We start from the raw sequence: 26,555 nt of genomic DNA, 5'->3' as shown, positions 1-26,555 counted from the left end.
TACATCGATCCTAATGCTTCCCAAGCACGGCAGGAGGGATCATGATCTCACCCTATAAAACCCTGCACAGGGCTAACATCAACTGTGACCCAAACTCCCACCCTGACAAGGTCGGTCCACATCTTGACCTGCTAATGGAAATGCACTGTCCTTTAGTGTGTTCCATGTTTCGGGCTGCAACCCTCAGCTGTCAGCTTCAGCAAGGTTGGTTATCAAGAAAAGAGGGGTCCCTATGCCATAATTTTTATTTAAATAAATAATTTAAGAAAACCACTAGGGGGAGCTCACTGCATATACCGTATTTTTCGCTTTGTAAGACGCTCCGGATTATAAGACGCACCCCAAATTTTGAGGAGAAAAATAGGAAAAAAACTTTTTTTAATAAATTGAGGGGGCTTCTTATAATCCATGCGTCTTATTGCTTACCAGGGGTTGTGGCTGCGGTGGATCAGGGTCCCAGGGTCGTTGCTGGAGGCAGGAGTGGAGCATTGCTGCAGGCTGGGATGATGGGGTCTGCAGGGGGGCTTCGGTGCTGCATGGGGGCTGCTGTGCTGCAGGCTGGGATGAGGGGTGCTGCAGGGGGCTCTGGTGCTGCAGGGGGCTCTGGTGCTGCAGGGGGCTCTGGTGCTGCAGGGGGCTCTGGTGCTGCAGGGGGCTCTGGTGCTGCAGGGGGCTCTGGTGCTACAGGGGGCTGTGGTGCTGCAGGGCTGTCTCCAGGGCTGTCTCCGGTGCTGCGGGGGGCTCTGGCAACATTTTGTGAAAGACCAGAGCCCCCAGCAGTTCGTCCATGCGTTCCTGTATGACTGACTCCGGGAAAATGGCCGCCGGAATCTCGAGAGATGAGATCTCAGTGCTGAAATCTCATCTCCCGAGATTCCGGCGGCCATTTTCCAGGAGTTAGTCATACTAGAACGCATGGACGAACTGCCGGGGGGCTCTGGTCTTTCACAAAATGTCGCCAGAGCCCCCCGCAGCACCGGAGCCTCCAGCATCACCCGGGGCAGCAGCGGACAACCCCGGCAGTGGCGGCGGGTGACAGCGGCGGCGGGCGACAGCGGCGGCGGGCGGTAGCAGCGGCGGACACCCCCTCATCCCAGCCTGTAATGGTAAGCGGTATATCCGCTTTGTTAGACGCACCCACATTTCCCCCCCAAATTTGGGGGAAATAAAGTGCGTCTTACAAAGCGTAAAATACGGTATATTCCCCGCTAGAGGAGCTCACTATGTACAAATTTATACAGCCACCACCAGAGGGAGCTCACTACATACAGATTTATACAGTTACCACTAGGGGGAGCTCACTATATACAGATTTATACAGTCACCACTAGGGGGAGCTCACTATATACAGATTATACAGCCACCACTAGGGGGAGCTCACTACATACAGATTTATACACATATCACTAGTGGTAGCTCACTGTCTACATATTTATACAGTCTACCGTCACCACTAGAGGTAGCGCACTAGATACAGATTTATACAATTACCACTAGGGCCTGCTTACTACATACAGATTTATACATCCAACACTGGGGGTGCACTACACAAAGATTTATACAGTTACCGCTAGGCAACCCCCACATGTACTCAGCCTGGCTAATAGCAGTAAATCATTCAGCTGCAGCCATGGAAACTAAATCTCCGAACACTAACAAATACTCTGAGACCACCCGAGCGTGCTCTGGAAAACATGAGCAACAAGTACACTCGATCATCCCTAGTGACTAAATCTATACGTAGTGAGCTCCCCCTAGTGGTGGCTGTATATATATTTGTATGTATTGAGCCCCTCCTATTGGTGACTGTATAAATCTGTATATAGTGATCTCTCCCTAGTGGTGACTGTATAAATCTGTATGTGGTGAGCTCCCCCTAGTGGTGGCTGTATAAATCTGTATGTAGTGAGCTCCCCCTAGTGGTGGCTGTATAAATCTGTATGTAGTGAGCTCCCCCTAGTGGTGGCTGTATAAATCTGTATGTAGTGAGCTCCCCCTAGTGGTGGCTGTATAAATCTGTATGTAGTGAGCTCCCTCTAGTGGGGGCTGTATAAATCTGTATGTAGTGAGCTCCCTCTAGTGGGGGCTGTATAAATCTGTATGTAGTGAGCTCCCCCTAGTGGGGGCTGTATAAATCTGTATGTGGTGAGCTCCCCCTAGTGGTGACTGTATAAATCTGTATGTAGTGAGCTCCCTCTAGTGGGGGCTGTATAAATCTGTATGTAGTGAGCTCCCCCTAGTGGGGGCTGTATAAATCTGTATGTGGTGAGCTCCCCCTAGTGGTGACCGTATAAATCTGTATGTAGTGAGCTCCCCCTAGTGGGGGCTGTATAAATCTGTATGTAGTGAGCTCCCTCTAGTGGGGGCTGTATAAATCTATATGTAGTGCGCTCCCCCTAGTGGGGGCTGTATAAATCTGTATGTGGTGAGCTCTTCCTAGTGGGGGCTGTATAAATCTGTGTATAGTGAGCTCTTCATACTGGTGGCTATATGTAGTGAGAGGCCCCTATTGGTGACTGTATAAATCTCTATGTAGCGAATTTCCCCTAATGGTGACTGTATAAATCGGTTTGTAGTGAGCACCCCTTAGTCGTGCTGCATATATATCTGTATGTAGTGAGCTCCCTCAAGTGGTGGGTGTAAAAAACTGTATGTAGTGATGGATATATTTTCCGTATGTAATGAGCTCTCCCCAGTGGTGGCTCTATAAACCTGTACTTATTGAGCTCCCCGTATTGCTGGCTATATAAATCTGTATGTAGTGACCTCTTCTTAGTGGTGACTTTATAAATCTGAATGTATTGAACTCCTGCTAGTGGTGACTGTTTAAATCTGTATGTCTTGAACTCCCCCCTAATGGAGGCTGTATAATCTGCATGTAGTGAGCTCCCCCTAGTGGTGGCTATATAATCTGCATATAGTGTGCTCCCCCTAGTGGTGGCTATATAATCTGCATATAGTGTGCTCCCCCTAGTGGTAACTGTATAATCTGTATGCAGTGACCTCTAATTCTGTATGTAGTGAGCTCACTCTAGTGGTGGCTATATACATCTGTGTAACATGATCTCCCCCAAGTGGTGGCTGTATCATTTTTTATGTAGGGAGTTCCTTTTAGTGGCGTTTAAGGTTGATCGACTAGCTTCAGATAACTGCTTATCTGAATAGCTATAGCGCTTACTAAATAGCTGCTCCTGATGATGAGCTGTTCGGCGCCGGAGCTGCATGTGACATGGCTGTGTGACAATCAGAACTCATGTAGGGATAGCCTGTTTGTTGGGTTTTCTATGCATGTGTTGTGACTGTCACACAGCCATGACACATGCAGCTGCAGCGCCAAACAGCTCATCATCAGGAGCGCTCCAGGTATCCGGGTTCCCAATGCAGCTATTCGGTAAGCTCTCTAGCTAGCTTCGATATAGCTATTTGATTAAGCAGTTATCTGAAGCTATTCGATCAACCCTAGTGGTTATATAAATCTATATGTATTGCACTCCCTCTAGTGGTGACTGTATATATCTGTATGTAGTGTGCTCCCCCTAGTGGAGGCTGTATAAATCTGTATGTAGTGAGATCCCCCTAGTGGTGGCTGTATAAATCTGTATGTAGTGAGCTCCTCCTAGTGGTGGCTGTATATTCTGTATGTAGTGAGCTCCCTCTAGTGGTGGCTGTATAAATCTGTATGTAGTGAGATCCCCCTAGTGGTGACTGTATAAATCTGTATGTAGTGAGCTCCCCCTAGTGGTGACTGTATAAATCTGTATGTAGTGAGCTCCCCCTAGTGGAGGCTGTATAAATCTGTATGTAGTGAGATCCCCCTAGTGGAGGCTGTATAAGCCAGTGTGTAGGGAGGTCATCCTAGTCTTGGCCATATAAATCTATATGTAGTGAGCTTCTTCTAGTGACTGGTGTAGAAATGTGTATGTAGGGCGTTCCCACTAGTGGGAGCTGTATATTCTGTATGTAGTGAGTTTTCCCTAGTGGTGGCTGTATAATCTGCATATAGTGAGCTCCCCCTAGTGGTGGCTGTATAAATCTGTATGTAGTGAGCTCCTTCTACTGGTGGCTGTATAAATCTTCATATATTTACAAGCTGTTTTTTTGCAGTCAGAGTGGAGTTCAAGATTGTTGATTTCTATGTGAAATGTGCAAAGTGCAGCAGCCTGTCACACAGCAGAGGAGGGAGCAGCCGCAGCACAGCAGAGGGAGGTAGCAACCTGCTGCAGAGGGAGGGTGCAGCCTGCAGCACAGCAGAGGGAGGGTGCAGCCTGCACAAAGGGAGGGAGCAGCCTGCTCACAGTAGAGGGAGGGAGCAGCCTGCTGCACAGCAGAGGGAGGGAGCAGCCTGCTGCACAGCAGAGGGAGGGGAGCAGCCGCAGCACAGCAGAGGGAGGGAGCAGCCGCAGCACAGCAGAGGGAGGGTGCAGCCTGCAGCAAAGGGAGGGAGCAGCCTGCTGACAGTAGAGGGAGGGAGCAGCCTGCTGCACAGCAGAGGGAGGGAGCAGCCTGCTGCACAGCAGAGGGAGGGAGCAGCCGCAGCACAGCAGAGGGAGGGAGCAGCCGCAGCACAGCAGAGGGAGGGTGCAGCCTGCAGCAAAGGGAGGGAGCAGCCTGCTCACAGTAGAGGGAGGGAGCAGCCTGCTGCACAGCAGAGGGAGGGAGCAGCCTGCTGCACAGCAGAGGGAGGGAGCAGCCGCAGCACAGCAGAGGGAGGGAGCAGCCTGCTGCATAGCAGAGGGAGGAAGCAGCACAGCAGAGGGAGGGAGCAGCCTGCTGCACAGCAGAGGGAGGGTGCAGCCTGCAGCAAAGGGAGGGAGCAGCCTGCAGCACAGCAGAGGGAGGGAGCAGCCTGCTGCATAGCAGAGGGAGGAAGCAGCACAGCAGAGGGAAGGGAGTAGCCTGTTGCACAGCAGAGGGAGGGAGCAGCCTGCAGCACTGCAGTGGAAGGTAGCAGCCTGCAGCACAGCAGAGGGAGGAAGCAGCCTGCTGCACAGCAGAAGAGGGAGCTGCCTGATGCAGAGGGAGGGAGCAGCCTGCTCACAGCAGAGGGAGGGAGCAGCTTGCAGCACAGCAGAGGGAGGGTGCAGCCTACAGCACAGCAGAGGGAGGGAGCAGCCTGCAGCACAGCAGAGGGAGGGAGCAGCCTGCAGCACAGCAGAGGGAGGGAGCAGCCTGCAGCACAGCAGAGGGGAGGGAGCAGCCTGCAGCACAGCAGAGGGGAGGGAGCAGCCTGCAGCACAGCAGAGGGGAGGGAGCAGCCTGCAGCACAGCAGAGGGAGGGAGCAGCCTGCAGCACAGCAGAGGGAGGGAGCAGCCTGCAGCACAGCAGAGGGAGGGAGCAGCCTGCAGCACAGCAGAGGGGAGGGAGCAGCCTGCAGCACAGCAGAGGGGAGGGAGCAGCCTGCAGCACAGCAGAGGGGAGGGAGCAGCCTGCAGCACAGCAGAGGAGGGAGCAGCCTGCAGCACAGCAGAGGAGGGAGCAGCCTGCTGCACAGCAGAGGGAGGGAGCAGCCTGCAGCACAGCAGAGGAGGGAGCAGCTTGTGCCTTGGAAAACAATGTGATTGTGGGGCTGTTTCTTTTCTGATTCCTTACTGCAGCAGAGGTGAGGCGGTCGGGTCTCTCTTTAGTTCCACAACCAAATATCTCTTGTGGCTGATTTCCTCACCATCGTCAAGTTCTCTGCTTGTTGTCAGTGAATGGAGTCATGATATAGTTCAGGCAGATTGAGAAGTCGCCTGGTGTCTGTTGTATGCAGTGTGCACAACTCTATGATGTAATCAGTCTGGTGACATTGGAGTGAGGTCCCGGACACAGCTGGTGCCCACCATCACCCCCATCATCCGGGTACATCTGCGGTGCTGTATCTAAGGATCTGTCCTCCTGATTCCTGGCAGGAGACGTCTTCTAATGTTTACTCTTCTCGTACCTGTAGAATTCATGTAAGTGAAGTCAGGAATGAGCCTCGTCCTCACTATTGTCTGACGACATTCCTGGCTCTTACCGCAACCGCAGTGGGGTGAGCCCCCAAAAGTATTCACATGTAGGGGGTCACAGCACAAAAGCAAGAAACATACAAAATGCCACTGCCCCTGTCCTGCTGTATTGTGAAATGTGAGATTTACTGGCAGGGACAGGAGAACCCCCTCCACCCCACACCCACCCATCACCACCTATGGGACCTGCCCATTGTCCTGCCCCACACCTGCCCCCTCCCCCGCACTAACAGGAAGGATTCAGACTGGTAACAGGTAATCACCCCTCATATACAGTAAGGGGGAGACCACAGAGCTGGGGCTGCTGTGTATCTAATGATGTGTATCTAATCCTCTGCTCTCCTGTGTGATACTGACTGCTGAGCCGTGTATCAAATCCTCTCCTGCTGAGCCGTGTATCTAATCCTCTCCTGTGTGATACTGTCTGCTGAGCTGTGTATCTAATCCTATCCTGTGTGATACTGTCTGCTGAGCTGTGTATCTAATCCTCTCCTATGTGATACTGACTGGTGAGCTATGTATCTAATCCTGTCCTGTGTGATACTGACTGCTGAGTCGTGTATCTAATCCTCTCCTGTGTGATACTGACTGCTGAGCCGTGTATCTAATCCTCTCCTGTGTGATACTGACTGCTGAGCTGTGTTTCTAATCCTGTCCTGTGTGATACTGACTGCTGAGCTGTGTATCTAATCCTACCCTGTGTGATACTGCTGAGCTGTGTATCTAATCATGCAATATGTGCTAGCAGTTCAGAGGACCCCGCAGTACTACTTCCCCCATCGGGCGCACTGCAGTGTGGTGTCCGGTGGCAGTTGGCCGTCATTCATTCTTTGCTCCAGTAAATATTAACCGTCCTCCCTCCATAGTGTTGATATGAGAAGCGGAAGTTTTCTTATGTCGCTGGTTCTCTGGATTTCACTTTTCTGTGTGGATTCTAGAGGGTTAATGGCGGAGGTTCCCCTGTGCAGGTGTCATTGGAGGAACAGGACGGACAAATTTAGGAGAAGTTACATGAATAAGAGGTGTATATAGAGGATGGTGGTGAGTACGATAGTGCCAGTGTATACATGTATCAGGGTGTATATAGAGGAGATGGTGCCGGTGTATACATGTAATAAGATGTGATATCACCGCTCCTCTTATATCCCCCTGTACTGTAATAAGATGTGATTTCACCGCTCCTCTTATATCCCCCTGTACTGTAATAAGATGTGATATCACCGCTCCTCTTATATCCCCTGTAGTGTAATAAGATGTGATATCACCGCTCCTCTTATATCCCCCTGTACTGTAATAAGATGTGATATCACCGCTCCTCTTATATCCCCTGTACTGTAATAAGATGTGATATCACCGCTCCTCTTATATCCCCTGTAGTGTAATAAGATGTGATACCATCGCTCCTCTTATATCCCCCTGTACTGTAATAAGATGTGATATCACCGCTCCTCTTATATCCCCCTGTACTGTAATAAGATGTGATACCATCGCTCCTCTTATATCCCCCTGTACTGTAATAAGATGTGATATCACCGCTCCTCTTATATCCCCCTGTACTGTAATAAGATGTGATATCACCGCTCCTCTTATATCCCCTGTAGTGTAATAAGATGTGATATCACCGCTCCTCTTATATCCCCCTGTACTATAATAAGATGTGATATCACCGCTCCTCTTATATTCCCCTGTACTGTAATAAGATGTGATATCACCGCTCCTCTTATATCCCCCTGTACTGTAATAAGATGTGATATCACCGCTCCTCTTATATCCCCTGTAGTGTAATAAGATGTGATATCACCGCTCCTCTTATATCCCCCTGTACTATAATAAGATGTGATATCACCGCTCCTCTTATATTCCCCTGTACTGTAATAAGATGTGATATCACCGCTCCTCTTATATCCCCTGTAGTGTAATAAGATGTGATATCACCACTCCTCTTATATCCCCCTGTACTATAATAAGATGTGATATCACCGCTCCTCTTATATATTCCCCTGTACTGTAATAAGATGTGATATCACCGCTCCTCTTATATCCCCCTGTACTGTAATAAGATGTGATATCTCCCTGTACTGTAATAAGATGTGATATCACCGCTCCATTTATATCCCCCTGTACTGTAATAAGATGTGATATCACCGCTCCTCTTATATCCCCTGTACTGTAATAAGATGTGATATCACCGCTCCTCTTATCACATCTTATTACAGTACAGGGGGATATAAGAGGAGCGGTGATATCACATCTTATTACACTACAGGGGGATATATCACCGCTCCTCTTATATCCCCCTGTACTGTAATAAGATGTGATATCACCGCTCCTCTTATATCCCCCTGTACTGTAATAAGATGTGATATCACCGCTCCTCTTATATCCCCCTGTACTGTAATAAGATGTGATATCACCGCTCCTCTTATATCCCCCAGTAATGTAATAAGATGTGATATCACCGCTCCTCTTATATCCCCCTGTACTGTAATAAGATGTGATATCACCGCTCCTCTTATATCCCCCTGTACTGTAATAAGATGTGATATCACCGCTCCTCTTATATCCCCCTGTACTGTAATAAGATGTGATATCACCGCTCCTCTTATATCCCCTGTAGTGTAATAAGATGTGATATCACCGCTCCTCTTATATCCCCCTGTATTATAATAAGATGTGATATCACCGCTCCTCTTATGTCCCCCTGTACTGTAATAAGATGTGATATCACCGCTCCTCTTATATCTCCCTGTACTGTAATAAGATGTGATATCACCGCTCCTCTTATATCCCCTGTACTGTAATAAGATGTGATATCACCGCTCCTCTTATATCCCCCTGTACTGTAATAAGATGTGATATCACCGCTCCTCTTATGTCCCCCTGTACTGTAATAAGATGTGATATCACCGCTCCTCTTATATCTCCCTGTACTGTAATAAGATGTGATATCACCGCTCCTCTTATATCCCCCTGTTCTTTAATAAGATGTGATATCACCGCTCCTCTTATATCCCCCCTGTACTGTAATAAGATGTGATATCACCGCTCCTCTTATATCCCCCTATACTGTAATAAGATGTGATATCACCGCTCCTCTTATATCCCCCTGTACTGTAATAAGATGTGATCTCACCGCTCCTCTTATATCCCCCCTGTACTGTAATAAGATGTGATATCACCGCTCCTCTTATATCATCCTGTACTGTAATAAGATGTGATATCACCGCTCCTCTTATATCCCCTGTACTGTAATAAGATGTGATATCACCGCTCCTCTTATATCATCCTGTACTGTAATAAGATTGTGATATCACCGCTCCTCTTATATCCCCTGTACTGTAATAAGATGTGATATCACCGCTCCTCTTATATCCCCCTGTACTGTAATAAGATGTGATATCACCGCTCCTCTTATATCCCCCTGTTCTGTAATAAGATGTGATATCACCGCTCCTCTTATATCCCCTGTACTGTAATAAGATGTGATATCACCGCTCCTCTTATATCCCCCTGTACTGTAATAAGATGTGATATCACCGCTCCTCTTATATCCCCCTGTACTGTAATAAGATGTGATATCACCGTTCCTCTTATATCCCCCTGTACTGTAATAAGATGTGATACCACCACTCCTCTTATATCCCCTGTACTGTAATAAGATGTGATATCACCGCTCCTCTTATATCCCCCTGTACTGTAATAAGATGTGATATCACCGCTCCTCTTATATCCCCCTGTACTGTAATAAGATGTGATATCACCGCTCCTCTTATATCCCCCTGTATTGTAATAAGATGTGATACCACCGCTCCTCTTATATCCCCCTGTATTGTAATAAGATGTGATATCACCGCTCCTCTTATATCCCCCTGTATTGTAATAAGATGTGATACCACCGCTCCTCTTATATCACCCTGTACTGTAATAAGATGTGATATCACCGCTCCTCTTATATCCCCCTGTACTGTAATAAGATGTGATATCAACGCTCCTCTTATATCCCCCTGTACTGTAATAAGATGTGATATCACTGCTCCTCTTATATCCCCCTGTTCTGTAATAAGATGATATCACCGCTCCTCTTATATCCCCCTGTACTGTAATAAGATGTGATATTACCGCTCCTCTTATATCCCCCTTTACTGTAATAAAGATGTGATATCACCGCTCCTCTTATATCGCCCTGTACTGTAAAAAGATGTGATATCACCGCTCCTCTTATATCCCCCTGTACTGTAATAAGATGTGATATCACCGCTCCTCTTATATCCCCCTGTACTGTAATAAGATGTGATATCACCGCTCCTCTTATATCCCCCTGTACTGTAATAAGATGTGATATCACCGCTCCTCTTATATCCCCCTGTACTGTAATAAGATGTGATATCACCGCTCCTCTTATATCCCCCTGTACTGTAATAAGATGTGATATCACCGCTCCTCTTATATCCCCCTGTACTGTAATAAGATGTGATATCACCGCTCCTCTTATATCCCCCTGTACTGTAATAAGATGTGATATCACCGCTCCTCTTATATCCCCCTGTACTGTAAGTAAGATGTGATATCACCGCTCCTCTTATATCCCCCTGTACTGTAAGTAAGATGTGATATCACCGCTCCTCTTATATCCCCTGTACTGTAATAAGATGTGATATCACCGCTCCTCTTATCCCCCTGTACTGTAATAAGATGTGATATCACCGCTCCTCTTATATCCCCCTGTACTGTAATAAGATGTGATATCACCGCTCCTCTTATATCACCCTGTACTGTAATAAGATGTGATATCACCGCTCCTCTTATATACCCCTGTACTGTAATAAAGATGATATCACCGCTCCTCTTATATCCCCCTGTACTGTAATAAGATGATATCACCGCTCGTCTTATATCCCCCTGTTCTGTAATAAGATGTGATATCACCGCTCCTCTTATGTCCCCCTGTACTGTAATAAGATGTGATATCACCGCTTCTCTTATATCTCCCTGCACTGTAATAAGATATGATACCACCACTCCTCTTATATCCCCCTGTACTGTAATAAGATGTGATACCACCACTCCTCTTATATCCCCCTGTACTGTAATAAGATGTGATATCACCGCTCCTCTTATATCCCCCTGTACTGTAATAAGATGTGATATCACCGCTCCTCTTATATCATCCTGTACTGTAATCAGATGTGATATCACCGCTCCTCTTATATCCCCCTGTACTGTAATAAGATGTGATACCACCACTCCTCTTATATCCCCCTGTACTGTAATAAGATGTGATATCACCGCTCCTCTTATATCCCCCTGTACTGTAATAAGATGTGATATCACCGCTCCTCTTATATCCCCTGTACTGTAATAAGATGTGATATCACCGCTCCTCTTATATCCCCCTGTACTGTAATAAGATGTGATATCACCGCTCCTCTTATATCCCCCTGTACTGTAATAAGATGTGATATCACCGCTCCTCTTATATCCCCTGTACTGTGATAAGATGTGATATCACCGCTCCTCTTATCACCCTGTACTGTAATAAGATGTGATATCACCGCTCCTCTTATATCCCCCTGTACTGTAATAAGATGTGATATCACCGCTCCTCTTATATCTCCCTGTACTGTAATAAGATGTGATATCACCGCTCCTCTTATATCATCCTGTACTGTAATCAGATGTGATATCACCGCTCCTCTTATATCCCCCTGTACTGTAATAAGATGTGATACCACCACTCCTCTTATATCCCCCTGTACTGTAATAAGATGTGATATCACCGCTCCTCTTATATCCCCCTGTACTGTAATAAGATGTGATATCACCGCTCCTCTTATATCCCCTGTACTGTAATAAGATGTGATATCACCGCTCCTCTTATATCCCCCTGTACTGTAATAAGATGTGATATCACCGCTCCTCTTATATCCCCCTGTACTGTAATAAGATGTGATATCACCGCTCCTCTTATATCCCCTGTACTGTGATAAGATGTGATATCACCGCTCCTCTTATCACCCTGTACTGTAATAAGATGTGATATCACCGCTCCTCTTATATCCCCCTGTACTGTAATAAGATGTGATATCACCGCTCCTCTTATATCCCCTGTACTGTAATAAGATGTGATATCACCGCTCCTCTTATATCCCCCTGTACTGTAATAAGATGTGATATCACCGCTCCTCTTATATCCCCCTGTACTGTAATAAGATGTGATATCACCGCTCCTCTTATATCCCCTGTACTGTGATAAGATGTGATATCACCGCTCCTCTTATCACCCTGTACTGTAATAAGATGTGATATCACCGCTCCTCTTATATCCCCCTGTACTGTAATAAGATGTGATATCACCGCTCCTCTTATATCTCCCTGTACTGTAATAAGATGTGATATCACCGCTCCTTTAATATCACCCTGCACTGTAATAATGTGACTGATATCAGCTGCTCCTAATGGTGAATGTTTACTTGCCCTTTAAATGATTAGTTACTGTGTTGTTTGTGGTTCCCATTGTAACATTGTTGCTTATTTTGGATTCCTGACTTGTTTGTTGTTCTTCTTAAAGGGAAGTTTGAACTGAATGTAAACAGGTGCGCGGAGCAGCCGTCTGCCCCCTGCTGGTGGGGATGGGGGTCTGATGTATTGGAGCATCAGACAGCAGAGGTCACATTGACTTTTCTGCAGCTTTACTTAGAGTTATAAGTAACTTTTTACCTAATGGGACACCGTGCCTTCAGAGTGAGGGCGATCCTGCAGTGTCGGGGACGTGTGGGGAGCGCACAACTAGGTGTCCGCGTCTTATCTCTCTGTTTGGGGATTTACTCCATTGTCAGGATTTCTTCCATGAGCTGTAATGAGGAAATAATCGCAGGTCTTCTTTTTCTCGGGGTTAACCCCTTGATGTCCCCACATCTCCCTCACATAGGGAATAGTACATGTAATGGGCCTGCAGGTATATACAGCCTCAGGGTGGTCCCGTCCTCCAGGGCTGATGTGATTTTATACAGGGCCCACCCTCTCCACTGCGCAGGGGTGCGAGGTGCAGGCCACCACCAAGAGGGGCCCTATTTGCACTGATATTTTTGGGGCCTTTGATATACGTCATTTTGCGTCATTTCTATTTGTATGTGGAAAGGTATAAGAATAAGTGAATAATTCATTTTTTGGAGATCTCTGCTTGCTGTCAGTGAATGAGACAAATCAGTCTTCATAGTATTCAGAGCTGCTGATATTAATCTACAGCTGTAGGACGACATCTCTGCCTCCTCTCAGGTCGGCTCTGTACCCAAATCTACTCTATAATAAAATGTCCGGGGTCAGGGTCATTGCCCCCCATTATTAGTAGCTCTAGAGGAAAGCCCCCATCATTATGAGCTGGTGCTGTAGTATAAGGTGGGGTTGTGGTATATTAGATCAATGATGCCTTCACCAGGGGGTTGTCAGTAGGTTGCTCTTATCTTGGAGAATGTCCCCTTGCTGTGGGTTTCTGTATATATGTCTGTCCCCGGTTATTTATGGTGGTCTTTGTCTTGCAGCAGAACGCAAAGTGATGGCGGCCTGAGCACAAACCACTCCGGCAGTCCTCTGTCCTTGGGAATCCCCGGCTCACAGAGAAGAAGCCGTGACATGGATGATGGGGAATCATCTACACAGCAGACCCCAATCATCAAAGCGGGGTGGCTGGACAAGAACCCTCCGCAGGGGTGAGTGAGCGATTTAACCCTTAACACCGCACATGGTGACATCCGCGCTAAATTCCTGCAGATTCCTTGTGGATTTGTGGTGCAAAAAGTACTCAGTGCGTGGACCCAATATTACAGTGATACAGTGTGACAAACCCATCAGCTGTGATAATAGGAACCTGGTTCTGAACAAGCAGGGGCTGCGGCCTGGGAACAGTCTCATTTATCCTCCTCCTGACAGTCTTGTGTTCACATTTCATGGGAGCGTGCAGATTTTGTCTGTATCTGCGCCCTTACAGCTGCACACCTCCTCCTCCTTCCTTGGTTTAGGGCTGAGATTCTTCTTCCCGCTGGGGATTTCTGTCTGATCACCACACCCCGCATCCTCCACCAAGCAAGAGATGCCGCAGCTGCGCTCGGATAAATGGGCCAGCGACCAGCACATTTGTATTATATTATCTGAAGGTCCGGGGTTCAGGATTTCTTCTCTTATTTCATATACAGGGACATTTACTTTTTCTGATAAGCTGGAAATACAATAAATAAAAAACGTTAGATGGGTTTTACTGAGGTGCCAGATGGCTGCACCGCTGCTTGGCATTTAGGTGTTGCTTCTTCTGTATTTCATTGTTGGATGGTGCAGATCTCCGATGACTTTTTTTTAGGGTGTGACCGGAGCAGTATCACACTATTCTGTGCAGACTGAGATTCCTTAAAATCCCTGTGCAACCCTAATTCCGGAAAAACTGCTCACTGTATCAAACGAGACTGGGATAATGCAGGAGAGTCACTGAGAGGACTGTGTGCGGAGACTGGGATAATGCAGGAGAGTCACTGAGAGGACTGTGTGCGGAGACTGAGATAATACAGGAGAGTCACTGAGAGGACTGTGCGGAGAGACTGAGATAATGCAGGAGAGTCACTGAGAGGACTGTGTGCGGAGACTGGGATAATACAGGAGAGTCACTGAGAGGACTGTGTGCGGAGACTGGGATAATACAGGAGAGTCACTGAGAGGACTGTGTGCGGAGACTGGGATAATACAGGAGAGTCACTGAGAGGACTGTGTGCGGAGACTGGGATAATACAGGAGAGTCACTGAGGGGACTGTGCGGAGACTGGGATAATACAGGAGAGTCACTGAGAGGATTGTGTGCGGAGACTGGGATAATACAGGAGAGTCACTGAGGGGACTGTGTGCGGAGACTGGGATAATGCAGGAGAGTCACTGAGAGGACTGTGTGTGGAGACTTGGATAATGCAGGAGAGTCACTGAGAGGACTGTGTGCGGAGACTGGGATAATGCAGGAGAGTCACTGAGAGGACTGTGTGTGGAGACTTGGATAATGCAGGAGAGTCACTGAGAGGACTGTGTGCGGAGACTGGGATAATGCAGGAGAGTCACTGAGAGGACTGTGTGTGGAGACTTGGATAATGCAGGAGAGTCACTGAGAGGACTGTGTACGGAGATTGGGATAATGCAGGAGAGTCACTGTGAGGACTGTGTGGGGAGACTGGGATAATACAGGAGAGTCACTGAGAGGACTGTGTGCGGAGACTGGGATAACACAGGAGAGTCACTGAGAGGACTGTGTGTGGAGACTTGGATAATGCAGGAGAGTCACTGAGAGGACTGTGTACGGAGATTGGGATAATGCAGGAGAGTCACTGTGAGGACTGTGTGGGGAGACTGGGATAATGTAGGAGAGTCACTGAGGACTGTGTGTGGAGACTGAGATAATGCAGGAGAGTCACTGAGAGGACTGTGTGGGGAGACTGGGATAATACAGGATAGTCACTGAGAGGACTGTGTGCGGAGACTGAGATAATACAGGATAGTCACTGAGAGGACTGCGGAGACTGGGATAATGCAGGAGAGTCACTGAGAGGACTGTGTGCGGAGACTGGGATAATGCAGGAGAGTCACTGAGAGGACTGTGTGGGGAGACTGGGATAATACAGGAGAGTCACTGAGAGGACTGTGTGCGGAGACTGGGATAATGCAGGAGAGTCACTGAGAGGACTGTGTGCGGAGACTGGGATAATACAGGAGAGTCACTGAGGGGACTGTGTGCAGAGACTGAGATAATGCAGGAGAGTCACTGAGAGGACTGTGTGCGGAGACTGGGATAATACAGGAGAGTCACTGAGAGGACTGTGTGCGGAGACTGGGATAATGCAGGAGAGTCACTGAGAGGACTGTGTGCGGAGACTGGGATAATGCAGGAGAGTCACTGAGAGGACTGTGTGCGGAGACTGAGATAATACAGGAGAGTCACTGAGAGGACTGTGTGCGGAGACTGGGATAATGCAGGAGAGTCACTGAGAGGACTGTGTGCGGAGACTGGGATAATACAGGAGAGTGACTGAGGGGACTGGGATAATGCAGGAGAGTCACTGAGAGGACTGTGTGCGGGGACTGGGATATTGTAGGAGAGTCACTGGGAGGACTGGGATAATGCAGGAGAGTCAGTGAGAGGACTGTGTGCGGGGACTGGGATATTGTAGGAGAGTCACTGGGAGGACTGGGATAATGCAGGAGAGTCACTAAGAGGACTGTGCGGGGACTGGGATATTGTAGGAGAGTCACTGAGAGGACTGTGTGCGGAGACTGGGATAATGCAGGAGAGTCACTGAGAGGTCTGTGTGCGGAGACTGGGATAATACAGGAGAGTCACTGAGAGGACTGTGTGCGGAGACTGGGATAATGCAGGAGAGTCACTGAGAGGACTGGGATAATGCAGGAGAGTCACTGAGAGGACTGTGTGCGGAGACTGGGATAATGCAGGAGAGTCACTGAGAGGACTGGGATAATGCAGGAGAGTCACTGAGAGGACTGTGTGCGGAGACTGGGATAATTCAGGAGAGTCACTGAGAGGACTGTGTGCGGAGACTGGGATAATACAGGAGAGTCACTGAGAGGACTGTGTGCGGGGACTGGGATATTGTAGGAGAGTCACTGGGAGGACTGGGATAATGCAGGAGAGTCACTGAGAGGACTGTGTGCGGGGACTGGGATATTGTAGGAGAGCCACTGGGAGGACTGGGATAATGCAGGAGAGTCACTGAGAGGACTTGATGGTTTATTATCATCTTGACACGTCCTGTGTTTTGTTTCTCGAAGGTCGTACATTTTTCAAAGGCGATGGGTGAGGCTGGATGCAGAGTATCTTCGCTACTTTGACAACGACAAGGTACTTCCCCGATTTGTAGTTTTCTGGTTTCTCGTCTTGGTTTAGATCTTTTCCATTTTTGGTAGTTTAGTAAGCTCAATGGTTGGAGGGGTATTCCTGCCATTTAAAGTGATTCCTTATCACTAGGGTATTCCATCACTTTTTGGTCAGTAGTGTTCCGACCTCCTGGGCATCAAGCAACACTGGGGCCGCGGTACCAGTAAATGTGAGGTACTGTTGAAACACTTGGTTCTCTTTCTGTAGGACATGTACTCAAAGCGACTCATTATGATCAGCTGCATAACCAAGGTGGCTTCCACAGGAGACCAGAAGTTCGAAGTCACAACGTCAAACCGGAACTTTGTGTTTCGAGCAGAGAGTGATGGTGAGTAGATACATGCGGCCGAGAGTGGAGGCCTCACTGCAGGGCCACTCCACTGCGCGCTACTAATTAATATACCTTGGACAGCGGAAAGGAACGACTGGATAAAAGCGATCCAGCAGGTCCTGGAGGACAGGAGATACAGACCCACCAGAACTTCCTCACTTCCTGAGAACGTGGACAAGTGCGGACTCTTGGAAATGAAGGGCTGTAAGCCTAAGCTGTTTGTGGTGGTGGCCTCAGATAAAGTCTTCCTCTACAAGAACGGAGAGGTGAGTGTTCAGCACTGGGCCACACAGTTCCCAGGTAAACAGTGCGCCAAACCATGATACCTACAACACCTATAATGCTTAGAATAAATGAGTACACCCCCTTTGAAAAGTAAAATTGAAATAAATATCTCATTGAACACAAGAATAATTTCAAAATTTTTGACAATTCTGAGTTTCATAGAACATTTTTTTTAACCCATAACATGAAAGTAAGGTTAAGAATATAACCCACACTACAAAATCTTCTGTTCTGTGCACGTTACTTGATGCAAAAATGAGTACACCCCACATCAAAAACTCCTACATCTACCATTTTTTTTATGGCATCAAAGATTTTTAAGGACGGCACCGAGTCTTCTAGGCCTGGAATGAACAAGTTGGCGACATATTACAATATCGATCTGGAACGCCCGTCAGGGCAGTGGGGATACTCGGTACCGGGTCTGGTCGCAATTAAAGGGGTGGTCACGGTGGCAGCGACTCGGTCCGTGGACCTGAACGCCCAAGTAATAGGGACGGACTTTAAAGGGGTTGTGGAAATAATGAAAGTTTGTGACGCCACCTGTGGTTCTCGGTCAGAGGTGACTGACGCTGCTTAAAGGGGTCCTCTGGGGGCGATGGTGCTGCAGCAAAGATGGTGTCGCTTCCCACAGGTGAAGCGGTGTTCCCAGGGCTCCCGGTGTGTTTGGCAGGGATGGTGAATGCCGGCAAATAAATGGAAGACACAGGGTTGCAGTCTCTTTACCTCTTTAATGAAGGGTTAAGGCAGGCACAGTCCAGGGTACCGGATCACAGGTACTGGTTTGGTCTGGCCGGCTTGGAAGCGAGTCTGGAGACCCCTCACAGGTGGGGTTGGAAGCCTTCCCTCTAGTGCTGTGGTGTAGTCTCTTGCTGCCTTAGGCCTCACACAAGGTCCTCACGTTCTTTCTGTCCCCCTTGTTGGTAGGACAATATCCGTACGACAGGTAGCTCGAGCCTTTTTACAGGATCTCTATCAAGACTCGGGCTCTATTCACTACTGTGTCCTCGGGTGTCAATGGTGGACAGGTGACTTGCAATCTGCTGTCTGCTGGTTTCTGCTGTCAGACATAAAATACTGCACAACCTCGGTCTTCCGGCTACCGGTATCCACACTCAGCCTGGAGGAAGCTCACTAGCAGCTTCTCTCTCCAGCTCTTTACTTCGCCTCTTGCTTCTTTTCCCTCTCAGTCTCTTTACAAGTCGCTCTGCTCTCTTTTTCCTTCCCAGGAGCTGCAGAATCACTCGTCTGCACGGCCCCAGCTTTCCTTCCTCTCTCCCCAACTGCCTAGCAACTGACTCCTCCTCCCGACCAGAGAGAGCAGCTCCCCTGAAGTCTGATGTAGAGCTCCCCCTTCTGGCCTGGAGTCAGAACGGTATTGTATGTGCTGAATACCTGTTAAAGGGATCCTTCCTCGCTTCCAAGCATGACATCTCTCTCCCCGTGTGGAAAGCAGTGCCGCTGTAACAACCAGGAACCTGGGGTGTTACAGATCTTTCTCCATTATTCAGAACAAGCTCTTCTAGTACCTGGATGTTTGATGGAGAGTGATGACAACTTGCTTGCCCAGACCTACCTATAGGTGTCCGGTTGTCAGATCAGGAGACACTTGGCCACTGAGTTAATGTCACCTATTTTCCTTAAACAATGCAGCAGATGTGAGTTGTGTATCATTGTCATGTGGGAAAAGTACTTGTCTACCCAAGGTCTGGAGCGATGGCGGCATCTTCTGTCACTATAGAGCAGGACATCTGTGAATTCATGATTCCATCAATGACATTCTCCCCCGACACCAGTAGCTCCTGGTCCCCATAGAAGGTCACGGCCACCACCAGGTCTCACTGGAGGCACCAGGCGTCTTTGTGCTCCTTATCTCACAGTTTTGCAGCAATCAGTTCCACAAACCTTTCTCTTGTTCTCATCCCTCCAGAGTCCCAGTGTCTCCATATTTTTCAGCCTGGGTCCTAGCACATTGTAGGTGGCATTTATTAGGAGCGGTTTCCTCCCTGAAGGATCCCCATGCTGACGTTCCTCTACAGTGTGCACCAGATTGTGCCCCATGGCTCGCCTTTCTACTTCTTTAGATAACTGCAGGGAGCTGGATTTTCTTACCCCTTCTTGTCAGATGACGCTCCTGTGTAGGTGGTGACGTTCATGGTCCCTGGACGTCTCTGTGAGCTGCTGCAGCTCCATCTTTGTTACATTTTCTATCACTTTCTCTCCAGTATCTGACTGATAAGTAAACATTTTCTGATCTTCTTGGTTTTGTGACATTTCTCTTCCATGTGGTGCCATTGCTGACAGCATTTATTGGGCAGGGTTTTTCTTTGTTGGGTATCACCTCTTATCGTTGCCTGTCTCCTGGACTCCCGTGTAATGAAGAATTAGACTTATCTGTGGGTGAATCCTTGTTAATTAGAATTTTGTAATTTTTGCAACATTTTCATGAATGATTTTGTTAGGAAAATTATTTTTTTTTTGTGCAAAATATCAAATTTTGTTTGCAATCAACTAAACTAAAGGTTTTCTGACCAATCTGTTGGGGTGTACTCATTTATGCTGATAATGTGCCTCTCAGTGCCCAGATAAGTCATGTCCGCAATCAATGCTGCCCTCTGCCACAATGGCCTTCTCCTTGTTAGATCGTTGCTGATGAGTGCACAGGCCGTGCCGCACTTTTGGCCGTGGGTGCACAGAGGCAGACTGGCATGAAGATGTCACAACACCAACTTGTGTAACATGTCGACCACAACAGCAGGGCTGTGAAAATCCGTGTCTAGGAATGGAAGTGCTGAGGGGTGCGCCTTTGGCGTGACGTGCTAGGAGCCTCTGCCTTGTGGGGTGTATTGCTGTGTAACGCTAGATTACTGCTGCACTACAGCTATCATAATGCCGCCCGCTCCCTACCTCTGTGATGCCACCTGCTCCTTACCTCTGTGATGCCACCCACTCCCTACCTCTGTGATGCTGCCCGCTCTCTACCTCTGTAATGCCGCCCGCTCTCTACCTCTGTAATGCCGCCCGCTCTCTACCTCTGTAATGCCGCCCGCCCTCTACCTCTGTAATGCCGCCCGCCCTCTACCTCTGTAATGCCGCCCGCTCTCTACCTCTGTAATTCCTCCAGCTCTCCACCTCTGTAATGCCGCCCGCTCTCTACCTCTGTAATGCCGCCCGCTCTCTACCTCTGTAATGCCGCCTGCTCTCTACCTCTGTAATGCCGCCCTCTCTCTATCTCTGTAATGCCGCCTGCTCTCTACCTCTGTAATGCCGCCCTCTCTACCTCTGTAATGCCGCCTGCTCTCTACCTCTGTAATGCTGCCCGCTCTCTACCTATGTAATGCCTCCAGCTCTCCACCTCTTTAATGCCGCCCACCCTTTACCTATGTAATGCCGCCCTCTCTCTATCTCTGTAATGCTGCCCACCCTTTACCTCTGTAATGCCGCCCGCTCTCTACCTCTGTAATGCCGCCCGCTCTCTACCTCTGTAATGCCGCCCGCCCTCTACCTCTGTAATGCCGCCCGCTCTCTACCCCTGTAATGCCGCCCGCTCTCTACCTACCTCTCCCTCTGCTCAGCGGTGAGTCTTCTGATCTTTTACAGGACTTTGTGTCCGGTGTTGGGGTCACCTCTATCGACATGAATCTCGGCAACGTAAAAGAGGTGGACAAGAGGAGCTTTGACCTGACGACACCATACAAGACGTTCAGGTGAGGAGGCCAGACCACGATAGGATCTCCCAGCCGTAGGTGTGTGTGGTTTCCTGAGACTTTGAACCCTCAGATAAGAGAACTTCCTCTTCAGCAGCTTCTTTTCAGTCATTGATGTTTACACCGCTGTGACCATTGCTTACCGCCGGAGTCTAGACGCATGACAGTCGCAGGTGTACCGCTGTGCTTCACCTCTATCCTCTCCAATCCTTCTGTGGTGTCTCCAGTTTAATTGCAGATAATGAACAGGAAAGGAGCGAGTGGGTCGAAGCCATGAAGCAGTCAGTCTCTGCCGCTCTCTCCAACTATGAAGTAGCCCAGAAAATCTGGTCTGCAGAATCCAACACACTGTGTGCCGACTGCAAGTGTCCCAAACCCGACTGGGCCTCGGTCAACCTCTGTGTGGTCATCTGCAAAAAGTGCGCAGGTGAGAGAGTGATACAAACGATACACTCAGATCTATAGGGGCAGTATTATAGTAGTTATATTCTTGTACAGTATGTGGCAGTATTATAGTAGTGATATTCTTGTACATAGGGGCAGTATTATAGTAGTTATATTCTTGTACATAGGGGCAGTATTATAGTAGTTATATTCTTGTATATAGGAGCAGTATTATAGTAGTTATATTCTTGTACATAGGAGCAGTATTATAGTAGTTATATTCTTGTACATAGGGGGCAGTATTATAGTAGTTATATTCTTGTACATAGGGGCAATATTATAGTAGTTATATTCTTGTACATAGGGGCAGTATTATAGTAGTTATATTCTTGTACATAGGGGCAGTATTATAGTAGTTATATTATTGTATATAGGGGCAGTATTATAGTAGTTATATTCTTGTACATAGGAGCAGTAATATAGTAGTTATATTCCTGTACATAGGAGCAGTATTATAGTAGTTATATTCTTGTACATAGGGGGCAGTATTATAGTAGTTATATTCTTGTACATAGGAGCAGTAATATAGTAGTTATATTCTTGTACATAGGGGGCAGTATTATAGTAGTTATATTCTTGTACATAGGGGACAGTATTATAGTAGTTATATTCTTGTACATAGGAGCACTATTATAGTAGTTATATTCTTGTACATAGGAGCAGTAATATAGTAGTTATATTCTTGTACATAGGAGCAGTATTATAGTAGTTATATTCTTGTACATAGGAGCAGTATTATAGTAGTTATATTCTTGTACATAGGGGGCAGTATTATAGTAGTTATATTCTTGTACATAGGAGCAGTATTATAGTAGTTATATTCTTGTACATAGGGGCAGTATTATAGTAGTTATATTCTTGTACTTAGGGGCAGTATTATAGTAGTTATATTCTTGTACATAGGAGCAGTATTATAGTAGTTATATTCTTGTACATAGGGGTAGTATTATAGTAGTTATATTCTTGTACATAGGAGCAGTATTATAGTAGTTATATTCCTGTACATAGGGGCAGTATTATAGTAGTTATATTCTTGTACATAGGGGCAGTATTATAGTAGTTATATTCTGTACATAGGAGCAGTATTATAGTAGTTATATTCTTGTACATAGGGACAGTATTATAGTAGTTATATTCTTGTACATAGGAGCAGTATTATAGTAGCTATATTCTTGTACATAGGGGCAGTATTATAGTAGTTATATTCTTGTACATAGGAGCAGTATTATAGTAGTTATATTCTTGTACATAGGAGCAGTATTATAGTAGTTATATTCTTTACATAGGAAGCAGTATTATAGTAGTTATATTCTTGTACATAGGAGCAGTATTACAGTAGTTATATTCTTGTACATAGGAGGCAGTATTATAGTAGTTATATTCTTGTACATAGGAGCAGTATTATAGTAGTTATATTCTTGTAAATAGGAGCAGTATTATAGTAGTTATATTCTTGTACATAGGGGCAGTATTATAGTAGTTATATTCTTGTACATAGGGGCAGTATTATAGTAGTTATATTCTTGTACATAGGGGCAGTATTATAGTAGTTATATTCTTGTACATAGGAGCAGTATTATAGTAGTTATATTCCTGTACATAGGGGCAGTATTATAGTAGTTATATTCTTGTACATAGGGGCAGTATTATAGTAGTTATATTCTGTACATAGGAGCAGTATTATAGTAGTTATATTCTTGTACATAGAGGCAGTATTATAGTAGGTATATTCTTGTACATAGGGGTAGTATTATAGTAGTTATATTCTTGTACATAGAGGCAGTATTATAGTAGTTATATTCTTGTACATAGGGGCAGTATTATAGTAGTTATATTCTTGTACATAGGAGCAGTATTATAGTAGTTATATTCCTGTACATAGGGGCAGTATTATAGTAGTTATATTCTTGTACATAGGGGCAGTATTATAGTAGTTATATTCTGTACATAGGAGCAGTATTATAGTAGTTATATTCTTGTACATAGGGACAGTATTATAGTAGTTATATTCTTGTACATAGGGGCAGTATTATAGTAGTTATATTCTTGTACATAGGGGGCAGTATTATAGTAGTTATATTCTTGTACATAGGAGCAGTATTATAGTAGTTATATTCTTGTACATAGGAGCAGTATTATAGTAGTTATATTCTTTACATAGGAAGCAGTATTATAGTAGTTATATTCTTGTACATAGGAGGCAGTATTATAGTAGTTATATTCTTGTACATAGGAGCAGTATTATAGCAGTTATATTCTTGTACATAAGGGGCAGTATTATAGTAGTTATATTCTTTACATAGGAAGCAGTATTATAGTAGTTATATTCTTGTACATAGGAGGCAGTATTATAGTAGTTATATTCTTGTACATAGGAGCGGTATTATAGTAGTTATATCCTTGTACATAGGGGGCAGTATTATAGTAGTTATAGTCTTGTACATAGGGGGCAGTATTATAGTAGTTATAGTCTTGTACATAGGGGGCAGTATTATAGTAGTTATATTCTTGTACATAGGAGGCAGTATTATAGTAGTTATATTCTTGTACATAGGAGCAGTATTATAGTAGTTATATTCTTGTACATAAGGGGCAGTATTATAGTAGTTATATTCTTTACATAGGAAGCAGTATTATAGTAGTTATATTCTTGTACATAGGAGGCAGTATTATAGTAGTTATATTCTTGTACATAGGAGCGGTATTATAGTAGTTATATCCTTGTACATAGGGGGCAGTATTATAGTAGTTATAGTCTTGTACATAGGGGGCAGTATTATAGTAGTTATAGTCTTGTACATAGGGGGCAGTATTATAGTAGTTATATTCCTGTACATAGGAGCAGTATTATAGTAGTTATATTCTTGTACATAGGAGGCAGTATTATAGTAGTTATATTCTTGTACATAGGAGCAGTATTATAGCAGTTATATTCTTGTACATAGGAGCAGTATTATAGTAGTTATATTCTTGTACATAGGAGCTGTATTATAGTAGTTATATTCTTGTACATAGGAGCAGTATTATAGTAGTTATATTCTTGTACATAGGAGCAGTATTATAGTAGTTATATTCTTGTACATAGGAGCAGTATTATAGTAGTTATATTCTTGTACATAGGAGGCAGTATTATAGTAGTTATATTCTTGTACATAGGAGCAGTATTATAGTAGTTATATTCCTGTACATACGGGGCAGTATTATAGTAGTTATATTCTTGTACATAGGGGCAGTATTATAGTAGTTATATTCTTGTACATAGGAGCAGTATTATAGTAGTTATATTCTTGTACATAGGAGCAGTATTATAGTAGTTATATTCTTGTACATAGGGGGCAGTATTATAGTAGTTATATTCTTGTACATAGGAGCAGTATTATAGTAGTTATATTCTTGTACATAGGAGCAGTATTATAGTAGTTATATTCTTGTACATAGGGAGCAGTATTATAGTAGTTATATTGTACATAGGAGCAGTATTATAGTAGTTATATTCTTGTACATAAGGGGCAGTATTATAGTAGTTATATTCTTTACATAGGAAGCAGTATTATAGTAGTTATATTCTTGTACATAGGAGGCAGTATTATAGTAGTTATATTCTTGTACATAGGAGCAATATTATAGTAGTTATATTCTTGTACATAGGAGCAGTATTATAGCAGTTATATTCTTGTACATAGGAGCAGTATTATAGTAGTTATATTCTTGTACATAGGAGGCAGTATTATAGTAGTTATATTCTTGTACATAGGGGGCAGTATTATAGTAGTTATATTCTTGTACATAGGAGCAATATTATAGTAGTTATATTCCTGTACATACGGGGCAGTATTATAGTAGTTATATTCTTGTACATAGGGGCAGTATTATAGTAGTTATATTCTTGTACATAGGAGCAGTATTATAGTAGTTATATTCTTGTACATAGGAGCAGTATTATAGTAGTTATATTCTTGTACACAGGGGCAGTATTATAGTAGTTATATTCTTGTACATAGGAGCAATATTATAGTAGTTATATTCTTGTACATAGGAGCAGTATTATAGCAGTTATATTCTTGTACATAGGAGCAGTATTATAGTAGTTATATTCTTGTACATAGGAGGCAGTATTATAGTAGTTATATTCTTGTACATAGGGGGCAGTATTATAGTAGTTATATTCTTGTACATAGGAGCAATATTATAGTAGTTATATTCCTGTACATACGGGGCAGTATTATAGTAGTTATATTCTTGTACATAGGAGCAGTATTATAGTAGTTATATTCTTGTACATAGGGGCAGTATTATAGTAGTTATATTCTTGTACATAGGAGCAGTATTATAGTAGTTATATTCTTGTACATAGGAGCAGTATTATAGTAGTTATATTCTTGTACACAGGGGCAGTATTATAGTAGTTATATTCTTGTACATAGGAGCAGTATATAGTAGTTATATTCCTGTACATAGGGGCAGTATTATGGTAGTTATATTCCTGCACATTGCACATAGGAGCAGTATTAAAGTAGTTATATTCTTGTACATAGGAGCAGTATTATAGTAGTTATATTCTTGTACATAGGAGCAGTATTATAGTAGTTATATTCTTGTACATAGGAGCAGTATTATAGTAGTTATATTCTTGCACATAGGAGCAGTATTATAGTAGTTATATTCTTGTACATAGTAGCAGTATTATAGTAGTTATATTCTTGTACATAGGGGGCAGTATTATAGTAGTTATATTCTTGTATATAGGGGCAGTATTATAGTAGTTATATTCTTGTACATAGGGGCAGTATTATAGTAGTTATATTCTTGTACGTAGGAGCAGTATTATAGTAGTTATATTCTTGTACATAGGAGCAGTATTATAGTAGTTATATTCTTGTAC

General features: G+C 45.1%; 1 protein-coding gene and 1 long non-coding RNA gene across 9 annotated transcripts in view; one reads left to right on the top strand and one right to left on the bottom strand.

The window, feature by feature from the left end:
- The window catches only part of LOC143817444 (uncharacterized), a 31,855-nt gene extending 10,647 nt beyond the window's left edge, over positions 1 to 21,208 (bottom strand). The window contains exon 1 of the long non-coding RNA XR_013224149.1: positions 21,082 to 21,208. This is a non-coding gene — a long non-coding RNA (uncharacterized LOC143817444). The remainder of the gene's footprint in view (positions 1 to 21,081) is intronic.
- The window catches only part of ARAP1 (ArfGAP with RhoGAP domain, ankyrin repeat and PH domain 1), a 209,480-nt gene that overhangs the window by 101,672 nt on the left and 81,253 nt on the right, over positions 1 to 26,555 (top strand). For 6 of the 8 annotated variants that reach the window (XM_077298857.1, XM_077298851.1, XM_077298852.1 and 3 more), the window contains 6 exons: positions 13,530 to 13,697; positions 16,801 to 16,870; positions 17,114 to 17,234; positions 17,319 to 17,503; positions 21,123 to 21,229; positions 21,457 to 21,656. In XM_077298857.1, the coding sequence (XP_077154972.1) occupies positions 13,530 to 13,697; positions 16,801 to 16,870; positions 17,114 to 17,234; positions 17,319 to 17,503; positions 21,123 to 21,229; positions 21,457 to 21,656 (851 nt within the window). The remainder of the gene's footprint in view (positions 1 to 13,529; positions 13,698 to 16,800; positions 16,871 to 17,113; positions 17,235 to 17,318; positions 17,504 to 21,122; positions 21,230 to 21,456; positions 21,657 to 26,555) is intronic. The other 2 variants (XM_077298858.1, XM_077298856.1) reach the window with 1 other exon arrangement.

This window comes from Ranitomeya variabilis, chromosome 3 (assembly GCF_051348905.1).
Source record: "Ranitomeya variabilis isolate aRanVar5 chromosome 3, aRanVar5.hap1, whole genome shotgun sequence".
NCBI classification, from domain to species: Eukaryota; Metazoa; Chordata; class Amphibia; order Anura; family Dendrobatidae; genus Ranitomeya; species Ranitomeya variabilis.
This window is presented reverse-complemented; position numbering and strand designations above follow the sequence as displayed.